General features: G+C 34.3%; 1 protein-coding gene across 2 annotated transcripts in view; it reads left to right on the top strand.

The window, feature by feature from the left end:
- The window catches only part of LOC125681625 (uncharacterized), a 192,704-nt gene extending 184,627 nt beyond the window's left edge, over positions 1 to 8,077 (top strand). For both annotated transcript variants that reach the window (XM_056153630.1, XM_056153629.1), the window contains exons 9-10: positions 7,531 to 7,666; positions 7,770 to 8,077. In XM_056153630.1, the coding sequence (XP_056009605.1) occupies positions 7,531 to 7,666; positions 7,770 to 7,828 (195 nt within the window). In that variant the 3' untranslated portion in view covers positions 7,829 to 8,077. The remainder of the gene's footprint in view (positions 1 to 7,530; positions 7,667 to 7,769) is intronic.
- Positions 8,078 to 15,773: the final 7,696 nt, after the last annotated feature.

The raw sequence follows: 15,773 nt of genomic DNA, 5'->3' as shown, positions 1-15,773 counted from the left end.
AGCGAAGACATATGATTTTTTAAAAGACAAACTTGAAACATTGTTTTGTGTTCTACATGATTATATATTTCTAAAGAAAGTTTCCCCGATTTGATATCTAACATTCTGATGTTTTAAAGAAATATAACGATATCTGACGCAGTGACCAGTCGGTATTCATTTGAACAAAATTTCCAAATTACTCACCGCACTCATTTACTAGTATTAAATGTCACTAGTCCGTTAATGGATCAATTTGTTTTTGTTCTTTTCTATTTCAAGGAGGGTGGATGGGGTGAAAAACTCATTATGTATGTAACTGCTCGCTAATACCTCTGTCAACGCTGGGTTGCAAGGCTATTGTAAATCGGGCAAATACATTAATTTCATCAAAATCAAAATTTCTGAAACTTTGAAGGTGTTGAACGTCTCATGTTAATTTCCTTTTAGGTGTTGCATGAAAAATCGATAAAATCCAAGTTATTCAAATTTATGATAAAACCAATTGGAACTTATGTCTTGATTCAAAAATTTGTGAAAATAAGTTTAAAAGACGTGTATTGACAAAAATTAGCCAAAATAATTCGAGTTTAAATCAAGCAATAAGCGATTTATATGATTTTTAGCGTTAAAATGGAGGGGTATCCCCGAATTTCAGAAAAACTGCCTCCGTGAAACAAAATGAATTTAGCATGAACATGTTTTTCAAGTTTTTCACTAAAAAACTGTCGCTTTGAAATTTTATTTCACAAGGGCATTTTTTGTAAATTTCAAAAAATCGAAACGACTTCACCGATATTTTTTTTAACTTCACCTGTATGTTTATTTTCCTTAGCAATGTATGGACTACTGCATGGTTCAGTGGGTAAGGTACTCGACTTTTATAGGTAACGATTACTTCTTTTTTTTAAACGCCTGGGTTCGAATCCCTCACGAACACAATTAATTTTTTTCATATTACGTTTTCCATTTAGATGTCTTTTTCTTAATTGAAACACACTTCTAGTTTTTATAAATGTTTCAGGTCAAATCTCTTTTTATTACAATGTGCCGAGTTTAAAATAAGCTTCCAACCTGGACACTGTTTATTTTGTGAATAGAACTCGCAACAAACACACCGAATACAGCATGCAATACCTGTGTTTTGATAGTCAATGTTGTACATGTATGTTTTTCTGAGTGAAAGCATGGACAAAGGCACGGTGCCTTTTACGAAAAACGTTGTGAACGCTGCAAAGCTTTGAAAGAAAAACTTTAAGGCCAAACAGGGAAATAACCATTAAACAGTTTAAGTGGATAAGATGATGTGTATTCCAGTAGCAAATTGCTGTATTATGGTGAATCAATGTTTTCAGATGCATGTACTTTGAATTATGATGAATTTTATTAATGCGTATTAAAGTTTTCATATTTTGTTTTGTGGTCAGAGTTATGTACAGTTGCTAACTGCTGGTTGTAGAAAATAATACATAAGAGCTTTTAGACTGTAGTAGTATAGAATATTAAATAACCGATACACTCGTAACATGTAACCGTATACATTGTATCTGATACTCAGGGGGGGGGGGGACCAATTTAATTTTCACAATTTCAAAAATTATGTTTTGACTACATGTATAATGTATTTACACATAAAATGTATTAGGCTTGTTGTTAGTACTGGGGAATCCTACAGGTATTAAAAATGGCAAATACGCAAAGAGTATAAATATGGATGAAGGTCAGTTCTACGTCACAAGTGCTGGCACGGAGCTCCGATTAGGGAAAATTCTCGCTTCGGTGCAACACCCTCTTTCTTTACAAGGGGTAAAAGCAATTCTTCAAATATTCTGCAACATAAATTGATTAAATTTATGCTGCGTTCACACGGATGCGCATCAAAATTTCCAACATACTGTCACAATCGGTGGGAGAGAGGGTGTCAGAAAATGACAACTCCGGGAAAAGGGGTAGTATACACAAGCGCTTGCTTAAATAGTAAGTTATTGCGATTTTAAAATACGTACTGTACATGCATACAAATGTATACCATGAACAATATAAGTATATATGTATAACTTATGAAGTATATGAAACGGTGGAACATAAGGATGACTTCCCGTTTTCAATGAAATTTCTGCTGTCCTCGTTCATAATACAATAAATCTTTTGATTTTACAAAATGCCGATCACCCCCATAATATCAGCTAAGCATTTTACGTTCGAGCCGTTCCATTTTCCATTCCACGTCTTGGCAACACCCGATCATTGTTTACAAACAGCCAAACCACGCAATGCGGATTTCATATCCTACGCTACGCGTTTCAAAACGTGTCATAAAACAGTTTTGCTAATGCAGCACAAGAATATTCTAAGTACTTTAAGAAATATATGATACTACGTCGGTATTTTGACAGAAGCGCATTGCTTATGAAGATATTTTTAATGTCTATCCAGAGTTATTGTTCCTTACACTATTTGTTCTGAATACTTTGTAAATTTGCGGATAGGTGCAGTTGATTGGAAGACTTTTGAGTACCTTCCAAATGATTGCTGGCGCATGCGCGCCCAGCGATTAATAATTGCTGGCGCATGCCCGCCCATCGATTAAAAAGTGCAGTATATGATAAATAGAATATTACATACTTAAATCCATATCATATGTCTTATCAGCACTGGGGCCCCACATCAACCCTCGGTCCTTCGGTCCTCGGGCTGATATGGGGCCACTTGGGCTGCAATGACATACATGTACTATATGGGTTTTAGTATGTAATATTCTCTATTGAATGCACTAGTGACATTGAATCTATCATTGTAATATTCCATTGCCTAGAATTATTCGTGTTTATAAGTCAGCAAAGAACAAAGAATACCCTGACTGCTTTTTTAAATGTAATCATCGTTATATCAACATTATAATAATCTGTGGCATTTTTTGAGGTGAATACGATAACTCCGTTTACCTGATGAAGATATAGGGCTCATGGCAGGTGTGACCGGTCGACAGGGGATACATACTCCTCCTAGGCACCTGATCCCACCTCTGGTATATCCCGGGGTCCGTGTTTGCCCAACTCTCTATTTTGTATTACTTATAGGAGTCATGAGTTATCACCTTTCATTCAGATCGAAGACACGTGGGATTGGACATAAGTTTCTATTTTTTCTATTCTATTGGATCAACCTATTCCTATTGGTCTGAATCTTTTGTTGTCCGCTAATAATTAAATGTTTATTTTATGGCAAGCCCTTTTACTATTTATTCGTAAAATAAGATATCTTTTTAAATAAGAGAGATATTTCTATTGGTTAAAGAGATACATCTGTAAGTTAGAGAGATATCTTTTTACACTAGGGGGATATCTCTTCAACCAAAAGAGATATCTCTTTTGTTTAAAGAGATATCTCATTAAACAAATGAGATATCTCTTTATGCTTGGGAGATATCTCTTTCTCTATGAGAGATAACTCTCAAAGCTAGAGAGATATCTCTCTAGCGTAAAGAGATGTATCTCTATCAATGTAAAAAGAGATATCTCTTTAAGTTAGAGAGATATATCTCTTTAAATTTTCAAAAAGAGATATCTCTTTAACCGAAATAAATATCTCTTTAGATGTTCCCCCCGGTGATCATAATGACTGCTCCCTGTTACATTGTCATTGAAATGATGTAACCCTATTTTTTAACCAAGCAAAATATTTCTAGTGTACAAATGGCGGGGAAGTTTGAAGAGGTGGTTGAGGTAACATTGTCAAGTTGCCGAGAGGCGAAATCTAATCCAGCTTGCATATTTCATCAATTAATTGTCTTTGTTTTTTGTTACCTGTATACATTTCTGAAATTCACATGCGGTAAAAGCAAAATCTTCCCACGGGATTGCAGCCATCAGGGTGTTGCTAAAACGCGGAACGGAATTTAAGAATTAGAATGATTCGGAATTTAAGAATTAGAATGATTAATGTAGATAAGATAGCGGTAAAAATGGGAGGGGGTGATTCATTTTGATTAAAATCAACAATTTGGGAATTGTCTACAAGCGATAAAACAACTTTAATATAAAATTTTGCATCATAAATTGAGTAAGCGAATTTAGTTAAACGTTAATATAAGAATTTACAAGGCATTTTACAAGAATTTTGAAATTTCGGCATTGACAGAGGTGTTAGAGAGCAGTGACACCTATGGGTAGAGAATGAAAAGAACATGCATGGTTTATACACCCCCCCCCCTCCTCGTGGCAAAACGTCATTAACGCACATGTACATGTATCTACACATGATACCGTGTATGTGTGTACTTGCAACAGGGAGTGTGATATGTATAAAACAATAAATAATAATTCATGATCTTATTTAGTCAACAAGTTAAGCATCTTGTGTTTGATTTATTATTTTTTAACTAACAGGAGACTTAGTAACCGCAGCACTCCAATCCTAAATAGGGAGAACTTCTGGCTGTTAATTTTTAAACTAAATACTTGAATAGCTTAACATTTGGATTAATAATGAGATGAATTTTAATTCCATTCAAGCATAAATTCTGTGTTAGCTTTTTAACTATTTCATATATTATGAAATAATCTGTTAATTCCTCATACTATGGATCGTAAACTTCACCCTACCTGGTAGTTAACATTGGTTTTGTTTCAATCTTTCCTTCCCGCTGTATCTCTTCAGTTCCAACACTAAACCGCAGGATATCGGTAAATGTACGAACTTTCACATAGATTCATCCCAAATGAGGCAAAACCTTTTTCTTCACTGGACTCATTCGCTTTACAATTTGATGTGATAAATAAATGTATATTGTACCAGATGTAAAACTAAATTCAAATTCAGTTATCTTAAACATATGTAGTTCGATTTAAAGCACGTTCGATTTAAAAAGGCTATGTTTGAGGAAAATTGTTAAAAAAAATTATTTTATCTTTTACAATGTTTTTTTTTTTTGGGGGGGGGGGGGTTAGAGGGGTAGGGGGTTGGGGGTTGTACATGTACCTTTTATTCATTGAATGGTCTCATAAAATCTTTTCTTACGATACCAGCCAGAATAAAGTAATATAATTTGAAAGGGGTCAATTATAATTCAAGTCTTTTTCAGCATGTTATCTTATTTATTTTTTATTCATTTGTGAAACAACGTACTGTCAAAATCTGGGGGGAGGGATGACAAAGCCGGGGGAAAAGGTGGTGCCAACAGGCGCTTGCTTGATATTTTTATTAAAACTTACTATGCAAATTATTAAGCAAGCGCCTGTTGGTATATTCATCCACAAAATACACCGTGTAAAAATACATAATAATGCATTAATATGAGGTATCAATATGAAATGGTGGATTCTGAGGATGACTTCCTATTCTCTCTGTAATTTCTACATCCCTTATTCATAATAAGCCTTTTGATTTTGCAAAATGTTGACCTCCTCATAACATTATTGCATAATATGTTTTCTGTTCCGTTCCATCTTCCGTTCCATTTTCCGTTCCCCGTTAACGTTTTAGCAACACCTCAGCCATCATGGTAAGATTTGCTTTGGAGGGCTTCCGTTTTAGAGAGAATTCCTTAAGTATTCAAACTAATAAAAATATTGGAAAGAGATGTCTCTTTCTCTTTGAGAAATATCTCTTTTTCAACGATTAAAGAGATATCTCTTATACTTTGAGAGATATCTCTCTAAGAATTCTTAGAGAGATATCTCTTTAAGTGAAGGAGATATCTCTCAAAGTAAGAGATATCTCTCAGAGTAAAAGGGATATCTCTTTAAGTGAAAAAGATATCTCTTTAAGTGAAAGAGATATATCTTAAAGTATAAGATATATCTCTTTAAATGAAAGAGATATCTCTTTAAGTGTAAGATATATCTCTTAAAGTAAAAGAGATATATCTTTAAGAGTAAGATATATCTCTAAAAGTAAAAGAGATATATCTCTAGGTGAAAGAGATATATCTCTAAGTGAAAGAGATATCTCTCTAAGTGAAATAGATATCTCTCTAAGTGAAAGAGATATCTCTCTAAGTGAAAGAGATATCTCTTATTTAGAGAAACAGCTCTTAAGACTAAGAGATATCTCTCATTTTAAAAAGATATCTCTTTAATTTAAAGAGATATCTTATTTTTCGAATAAATAGTAAAAGGGCTTGCCATATTTTTAACTTATTCTTAATAACTATCCTTGAAAGTCTTCAAATTTTATATGAAGCGCCTTAAGAACAGGGGAAAATAAATTGTAAATTTCAGTGCTCCTGCTCCCCAAACCAAAAAAGGGCGGGAGAAATACTGCCCAGAATTGACAAATTTTCACAATTCTTTTCTACAACTTAACATCTATAAAAAAAACTAAATCCTTAATCACATAAAGCAGGAACGTCTCTACCAAAATTGCAAAGTTCATGTTATCAATATTGGCAGACATTTCGGAGACTATAGTATGCAAAGCCCATTCAGTGGTATTTCACATATCAGAACGTAAACACAATTTTACTGTAAAGTAAATTATGAGCCTGGATTTATCACATATTTCTTGGACGTGATGAAATGTTGTATTAACATTCTCTAAAATAAAAACGGGTTGTCGCTGTCACTGTTCATGTCCCAATGGGTAGCGTAAACATTGAACATTTGATAGAATAGAGCTATCGGATCAATTTAGAAAGATAAAATAAATTATGTTCTCCTTTAAACAAAAGAAAATACACGTATACATGTAGGTAGGGCGCTTAAAGTCTTCTCCAGATTGATTCTATATTGTTTAACGTCCCTCTCGAGAATATTTCACTCAAATGGAGAGGTCACCATTGCCGGTGAAAGGCTGCAAAAATTAGGGCTATGCTCGGCGCTTACGGACTTTGAGCAGGGGGGGGGGGATCTTTATCGTGCCACACCTGCTGTGACATGGGACCTCGATTTTTTCGGTCTCATCCGAAGGACCACCCCCTCTTACGACAAGCAAGGTGTATTGAGGACATATTGTAACCCGGATCCCCACGGGACTCGTCTCCAGAAGGTTACACAGTACGGTTAAGGTTCCAGTAAGGAGGCATGTCCTAATCTATACAGGAATGTGTCACACGAAAACAAAAACAAAATCGTAATCCTTCAAAATACCATGAAATAAAATCATATTTTTGATACAATATCAGTAAAGTTCCAAAACTTTCCATCCGTCCTAATAAATGATGTTTGTCAATTGAATATTTTCGGCGAAAATTCCATTGACCATCTTAACTGTACTGCACAATTCATTATTCAGTTACTTTTGCCAATTAGAACTTAATTCCACAGGTTAGATGATATTTTTTTTTTCTCGTTCTTTTACTTGTTCTACATACTGGAGATAAAATTCATTCTTTCATTTCCTCCGATAGAGGAAATGAAGTAGTATCATCTTACACCGCAAATCCCACCGACTCCCATGTTACAAATAAAAGTAAGAAAGAAAACTGAAGGGTAGTTCATGGTCTTTTTGTTTTAGAATTGAAGAGATATTTGCAAATAAGATGGTATCTTCTAATTTGTCTGATTTCTAAGCAGAATGCTTCTTTGATTATGTGGCTTATTTTCAATTTAGAATGAGACATGTGTAGAACCCACAGGGCGTCGCAAGCGTAGTATTGAACTAAAGACCCATCAAGTGTCTAAGACGATGCAAGTATTTGACAGCAAGAATAGCTACCAATCCGAAAATAGAAGTCAATGCAACCATTGTGAGTATTATTGCATATCAAATACGTTTTGTATTAGTGATAATCGCCATGATTTATGAAACAAACAATAAAGCATGTATCAGCCTAAGCTTCCTTGTTACAGGTGGAATCTCCGTTTGGATTGTTGCACTGATCACAACTACTCTGTACCGACAGCTGTAAACAAAGGACTATACAGTTAATCATAAAAATGCATTATTTGATTTTGATATAATTTGTAAGCGAGTACTGGATATCAACTTTCACTGATTATATGTCAGTAATACGACAATTACTGTAGTATTGTATAGTGTACAATACATGCAAACTAGCTATTACGTCATTTAAAGAATTTGACGTTTTGTATCTCATGATCATTGTAATCCTGAAATCATTACGGTATATAATATAATAAAATACAATCAAAACATACGTTTCACGTCCAAATGTTATTCAATCGTGATCAGGAATTATTCATCTTTATGTCTGAATTCATTGAGTGGTTGTACATGCATGAATTACGATATGACACTTATCCGAGTATTACCATGTAATGAGAGGCCCTCAGATGCTTACATCTATGATTAGAAATGATAGTATATGCCAACACAGGCGGGTGACACATGAAATCACATTCTCTATTACAGACATTACATATACAATGATTTTATATACATTATGCAAGAATACCGTACCTTTTAGTGGCGTCAGTTCATAATCGATATACAACAACAAATATAACGTTAAATGATACCATTTTTATTCATTTCAAACTATTCTGAATTGCGTAATGAAATTATGGAGGAAATAATTTCAGGTAATTGCAGTCCGGGGGACCGGGCTGCACTATGTGGGGAAGTTATCATGAGTGTGATAAGTCATAACTGAGTATTCAACCTATTTCTGAATATGAAACATCGCGGTGTTTACTGAACAGAAAATGAAGGTATTTTATCTAAGTGTATACAGTATATCACTTTAAGTCAGGAAAATAATATGAGTAATATATTTGAGGACCTCTGATAAAGTAATGACAGGAACCTCTTTATAATATTTTTGTTTCATTTCTGTTCGAACTACGAAAGATGAGATAATTTATCACTTTATAACGTGAAAGGTGAAGATAACGAACAGTGATCAATCTCATAACTCCTATAAGCAATACAAAATAGATAGTTGGGCAAACACAGACTCCTGGACACACCAGAGGTGGGATCAGGTACCTAGGAGGAATAAGCATTCCCTGTCGACCGGTCACACCCGCCATGAGCCCTATATAACGTACAATTTCTTGCTATTGAAATGATTATCGATTTTATTCAAAGTTTGAGTCCAACAAATAGTATCCTTTCGAAATGAAGTGTAACAGTAGTTATTTGCCTATTTTGATTTTCGTTTTGTTTAAAACATAGCATCTAAATATTTCTACTCAGAACCCCTTTCCACGTGCAATTTCAGAAGGCATTTGATGGCAAAGTATGATCATATGGAAAAACAAGAAAACTCATTTATGATCCTTAGCTCAAAAGCACTAGCCAAGTGGAATGCACTCGGGTTTTTTTGCTCAAAGCAGGCAAAACAGAACAAGTTTGAGAATAGAAAATGTCATTTATTTAGTAAATGACGAAAAGTATATACAGTACAGGGGGTCATTAAAACCAAGTAAAAATTAAGATCATGTGCTGCAAATGACTAGAGGACCTCCTGTTACATACATCTATAAAATTAACATTGAGAAAGAGAATATATATACACAAAATAAAAACATCCGATAGGGGGGGGTCTAACAAGATTGACCCCCTATTGCATACACATATGTAAAAAGACTAGCATAAAAATATTGCCTGCCCACAAAAAGGGTGGGTAGCAACAACAAATCAAGGTCAGGAATCCAAGGCAAAATGAATTAGATTATACTGATTGACACAAGCGTAAAATTTCGACCGCAACTTCTTGATAACCATCAAAACTGTTAAAAGGCATAAGAGGTTTTAATAATTTGTAACAAATATTATGTAAAGAAAATCATTTAGAAACCTTCACGTTTTTATATTGAAGCTTTGTTTTGTAAAGACATCAAAAAGCTTTGTTTTCTTTGCAGTCAGTCGTTCACTGTAGTTCATTCTCGAAGATTAGAGTTATTGTTCACATTTTAGATAATATTTCATTACCATTAAGTAGCTTTCATCGCCAAAGAAAACAGAACAATTCATCCGTAGAATATGTTTAATTAAATACAGGTTTATGAAATATCTAATTGTATTTTTGCTATTTGTAATTTTAAAATAAATATTTTCTTAATTACGCGTTGCATTAGCTCTCTGTAAGACATGTATATGGAAATAGTTTTCAAAGAAAGAATAATATCAATAGATTAACGCTTCCAATATTTTCGTTTTTGATGTCTTTACAAATTGTAATGATAGCCATTTCATCAAAAATGCTTTGCAGATGTAAACATTGAATCTTGATATATGTAAATATAGTACATCTATTTTAACAGCTGGGAATTCGCAAAAATGAAAATAGAATGTAAATATAAGAAATGAATAATAAATCTCCTTTTTTTTTTAAATATATGAGAGTATGACTTGCAACGCTTACACGTGCATACTTTTCATAAAGCGCATTTATACCGGCGTGAACCGTCACAATTCATACGCTAAAAAATGAGATATATTTCTTTTAAAATGAACATAGTTATCAATATTTAAGAGAAATTTGGTCAATATTCTATACATAGCTAATTATATGTATTTATGCAGAACACAATCTTTCCAAATGTATGTCTTGCTTGCAAGATTAACGGTTAACTTTCGAGACATTCGCAAAACATCTTAGAAAAAAAATACAGAACTGAAATTGAGTTATATACGGAACGTAAGCTATAACGTTGGAAAATATTATCAAGTAATGTATATTTTCTGAACTTGCATAATTCAAAGAACTAAAAGCGAAGGTAAAAAAGAAATATATAGACAAAATCTGATCATTTTTTTCTGTAGTAGAGAAATGGTCGAATCATACTAAAAACCATGATTTTTGGTTTCTACAAATAAAGTGTTAAGCTTCATTCAAAGGATGATGATAAAGATAACGCAAAATAGGGTGGGGCCATTTAAAAATATTCTTACGAAAATCCACTGGGTCAGAAAGTGGAAATTTACATGAAGGCTTCCTGACATAGAATATATGTAGATTCGTGTCTGTTGAAATCATGGATGAGGGGAGTAAGGTGGCTCAACAAAAGGGGATCACATACAAAGATATACAGTCTTTTTCTAAATGCAACAGTACCATTATTAGTCATATTGATATGCAAGCATCCCCAGGCATTGCAGATACAAGTTTCTTCAAATTGTGGTTTCCGGAAGTACAGTGGGACCACAATAGGGGATGAAAGTTTTACATGCGGATATATAGGGAAAATCTCTGAAAATATTTTTTCTCAAGAACAACAAGGCCAAGATTAGTCATATTAACATGCAAACATCCCCCAGGTAGTGTAGATTCAAGTTTCTTCAAATTGTGTCCCCGGGCGTAAGGCCAAATATATATAAATATATATGTTGATATCCACTTTCACCTCAAAATTTTTAAGAGTCGGTAGGTAGATAGTTTTTTTTAATTTTATTTTATAATTTGAATTATTTTTTAATGATTTGATATTCTATTATACATAAAATACAGTGATCAACTAGTAATCAAATGAAAGTTATATTATGAACCAAAACATTTCTTTCTCTGTACTGTAAATAAAAACTGTTTCTGTGTTTTGGAATCAGTCTAGTATTAGTGCATAATAAATAACTAAATAAATCAATAAATATACTATTGTTATGAACGGAGTCTTGTTGTAGTGATGACATTTGAAAAAATCTAACAGACAGCACCAATTTCCATGGTGCCATTGGACTACTCTCGGCTGAAATTCTTGGACTGACTCTGCCGATGAACCTTCGTGTCTGGAAATTCAGTCAACTTTTGCTGGTGCTAGCAAATACTATACACCTTGACAACAATGATATTCGCTTCAAATAAGTTATCTGTTTATTAAAGTAAGTTTCCATTAATATTAGTCATGTATTGCTTACCATTCAGATATGTAAATCCCCAAATAAAGCCAATAACCTATTTTTTTTTCATCCAAAAGATGGCGCCCATAACGTATATATTGATGTACTAATCACCTGAACAACTAAAACCTTGACTCGACCTTACCAAGCATAAATTTGTCATCGATACACTTTTAATGTTTCATTTATGAACTTTTAAAGAAATATTTTAATGGTAATGAATATTTCTTTAACTTTAAGGACTCATGCACATATCTCATTAGATTATATGAATTCTGTCATTCAATAAAAATAGAAATACCTGACAAATATACAATTCATAATTTTTACTTGGTAGTTGACAGAGTTTATGAATTTTATATACAGCCTTCCTTGACTGCATAAATAAAACTTTACAAGTAAATCTAAGACAAAACTTATGTTGTTAAGGTGAAGTAGGGTTTTTAAAAGTTCAGTTATTTAGTGCTTCCCGATATACTGTCATGGATGCTATCTTTCGAATGAAAAACAAGTGGTTGTTTTAATTTTAATATTAATATAACTAAACGGTAAGAAAGGCATTCCACATAGCCATGGAAAGTTAGTTTAATATACAAGTAACTGAAGAAGGCAACGTTGTTGTCAAGGTACACAATAATTGTTTGTACCGACTGAAGTTTACTTGTAAATTTGAATTATGAAGGACTGTCCCGATATTCGGCAACGGCTTTAATTGAAATATCCGGCTAAGCCGAATCTCATCCGTGATTATCATTCGCCATGGCCATGATTCATGTGTTTAAGGTCACGATTACTATTTCATATAAAGTTTGAAATTTAGGTGCCAGAATGGAAAAAAAAAATGTGTTAGGGTCGGCAGAAATTTTTAGGGTCGGTCGGGAAAGTGGAAGCCAACATACATTTTTTTTGGCTTACGTTGGAGCCATGTGCAGTAGGGTATCCAAGTTTTATATAAAATGTATAGGAAAACATCTTGAAAATTCTTAATTTCAACAACAGCAGGACCATGATTAGTCATATCAATATTGAAACATATTCAGGTAGTTGAAATTCATTATTGTTCAATTCAGGAACCCAGGGGTTGGGTGGGACTAAAATAGGAGATCAAATTGTTGATTTTGACAACGGGTTACTCCGTTTAAGTGATCAAGACATGTGGCCCACGGCGGGTGTGACCGGTCGACAGGGAATGCTTACTCCTCCTAGGCACTTGACCCCACCTCTGGTATGCCCAGGGGCCATGTTTGCCCAATTCTTTATTTTGCATTGCTTATAGGAGTTATGAGATTGATCACAGTTCGTTATCTTATCCTTTCTTGTAATACACAGCAGATCAGAAGTGGGACAAGAGTTATCTCCCCTTTATAATGGGTTATACGATGGCTTTTAGATAGAGGTTAAAATATATTTCATAATTCTCACATTATATCAATATGTAATTTTCAATCAATTAACACGCCGGTTCAAAAACCATGAAATTCTCGAGTGAGACGTTAAACAAGATACAATCAATCAATCATTACAATAAAAAACCATGACGTGTCAACCTCCGCCTGATTTTCCATGGATAGGTTTGTACCATATATCCTTACCGTGTCTATTTGTGTGTTGCTTGAATTCTTTGGAACCAATCAGACCCTACATGTGTATTTCGTTGAACATAGCCAATTTAATTAACGACTTTCAAGACTATAACAGTATCGTGAGATTCCATGAACTAAGGATAAAATCATTCTGCTAGAATTGGAGTTGCCTCGCTTCGTCCATGGAGATTATTAATAGAACCTTGAGAGGATATCTCATCACCCTGCAGTTCATGTTGTTTTGTTTTGTTTATACGCAAATGGAGACAAATACCTAGCTTCTTTTACACCAAAATGTTATAGTTTCCATGGAGGCACTCCTCTGTAAGATAATTTGCAAGAGTCGAAAAACATCGTCTGTACGTGTCAACCTTTAAAAGATCTCACAGGATTGCCGTCACTATATTGCACCTTAAAATAGTGTAACTTCTTTCAGAGTTTACGTAGATGGTTTTACTACTCCGGACACATTTCTAATCATACCGATGTGGTTACGTGTATAGATCCTGTAGAACAGCACTTATTACCGGAAATGTTGGATTGTAGGTCATACGTACTTCAGATGAGGTACAATGTGCTTCTAAACTATATATGGGTGTCTCGAAGTTATCAAAAGGAACAAATTATTTAGATTTTTAAGTGAACAAAATTTATATTGCTTAGTGATTGATTCCGTCGTTACATGTACATGTATGTAAATACCCTCATTACATCTATATCGTTTCCCCAAATAGCAATGCACAGATGTTTCTATTAAGCAGGACGATAAATTGTTTTAATTTGACAATTGGCAACTTAACCATCGTCTTTTATGTCTCCCTTCATTATGAAGGTTGACAATTTTCTTTTCTACAACTGTCCCCTTTTCCTAGACACAACGAAATAAAAGAAAACAAGATGTGTTATTTGGATGTGTCCAATGATGATGTGGCTAAGTCCTTTTTCCGTTGACACATTATTTTCATCGTGACCTGGTATGAATTGACAACAGTTAGGTCTAGCTCTGACCTTAATCTTTCACAGAACCAAACTACAGGATGGTTTGTATACTTTTAGTCACAATAAAGCTGAATCAAAAGGCACCGAAACCAGATGTAAGACCAGGTGCCTGGGATGAGTAAGCATCCCTCGTTTACCTGTTACCCCCGACATGAGTCCGATATCTTGATCAGGTCAACGGAGTAAACCATATTAAAATCCACCTATGACGTCATTCTTTTGTTCGAACACTCCATTATTTTTCAGGAATGGAGTATTCGGAAAGTAGGTCAACCTTTATACAAGTAGATATAAATGTATGCAAGAAAAGAATGAAAAACGTAAGACATGATTAAAATGCACAAAGTTTAGTTTTTATTAATGTTTACAATGGATTTTAAGTGGGCCAATGTACTCGTATCACTCCATTCCTTAAAAGCAATGGACTTCGGTCCCTTCGGGGCCTTTGGTCCATTACTTTTAAGGAATGAAGCGATACTCGTACATTAACCCTTACGTCACAATCAGTATGTAATGAACGGCTTAACAATTCGTCTGAAAAAAGTCAGACATCATTCAACCTAATGAAAGGTTGTATCTGATCTGCAAATTAGATCATTTAAATACTCAGGTAATAATGGAATATTGCTACGTTGACGATCGAGAAGCTGAAGTCATCCCATTTGTCATAATGTTGTGTTTTTAGCTCACCTGAGCTGAAAGCTCAAGTGAGCTTTTCTGATCGCTTTTTGTCCGTCGTCTGTCTGTCTGTCCGTCCGTCTGTCTGTTAAACATTTACATTTTCAACCTCTCCCCCAATACCACTGGGCCAATTTCAACCAAACATGACCAAAAGCATCCTTGGGTGAAGAGATTTCAAGTTTGTTCAAATGAAGGGCCATGTCCCTTTCAAAGGGGAGATAATCACAAAAATGCAAAAATAGGGTGGGGTCATTTAAAAATCTCAAGAACCACTGAGCCAGAAGAGCTGAAATTTACCTGACAGTTTCCTGACATATTGCAGATTCAAGTTTGTTCAAATCATGGCCCCAGGGGGTAGAATGGGGCCACAAGGGGGATCAAAGTTTTACATACAAATATATAGGAAAAATCTTTTAAAATCTTCTTCTTAAGAACCACTGAGCCAGAAAAGCTGATTTTTACATGAAAACTTTCTGACATAGTGCAGATTCAAGTTTGTTCAAATCATGGCCCCCGGGGGTTGGATGGGGCCACAATAGGGGATCAAAGTTTTACATACAAATATATAGGAAAAATCTTTTAAAATCTTCTTCTCAAGAACCACTGAGCCAGAAAAGCTGATTTTTACATGAAAACTTTCTGACATAGTGCAGATTCAAGTTTGTTCAAATCATGGGCCCCGGGGGTAGGATGGGGCCACAATAGGGGATCAAAGTTTTACATACAAATATATAGGAAAAATCTTTTAAAATCTTCTTCTCAAGAACAACTGAGCCAGAAAAGCTGATT

Source organism: Ostrea edulis, chromosome 2 (assembly GCF_947568905.1).
Source record: "Ostrea edulis chromosome 2, xbOstEdul1.1, whole genome shotgun sequence".
Lineage (NCBI taxonomy): Eukaryota > Metazoa > Mollusca > Bivalvia > Ostreida > Ostreidae > Ostrea > Ostrea edulis.
Note: the sequence above shows the minus strand (reverse complement) of the source record. Positions and strands in the feature narration are given on the sequence as shown.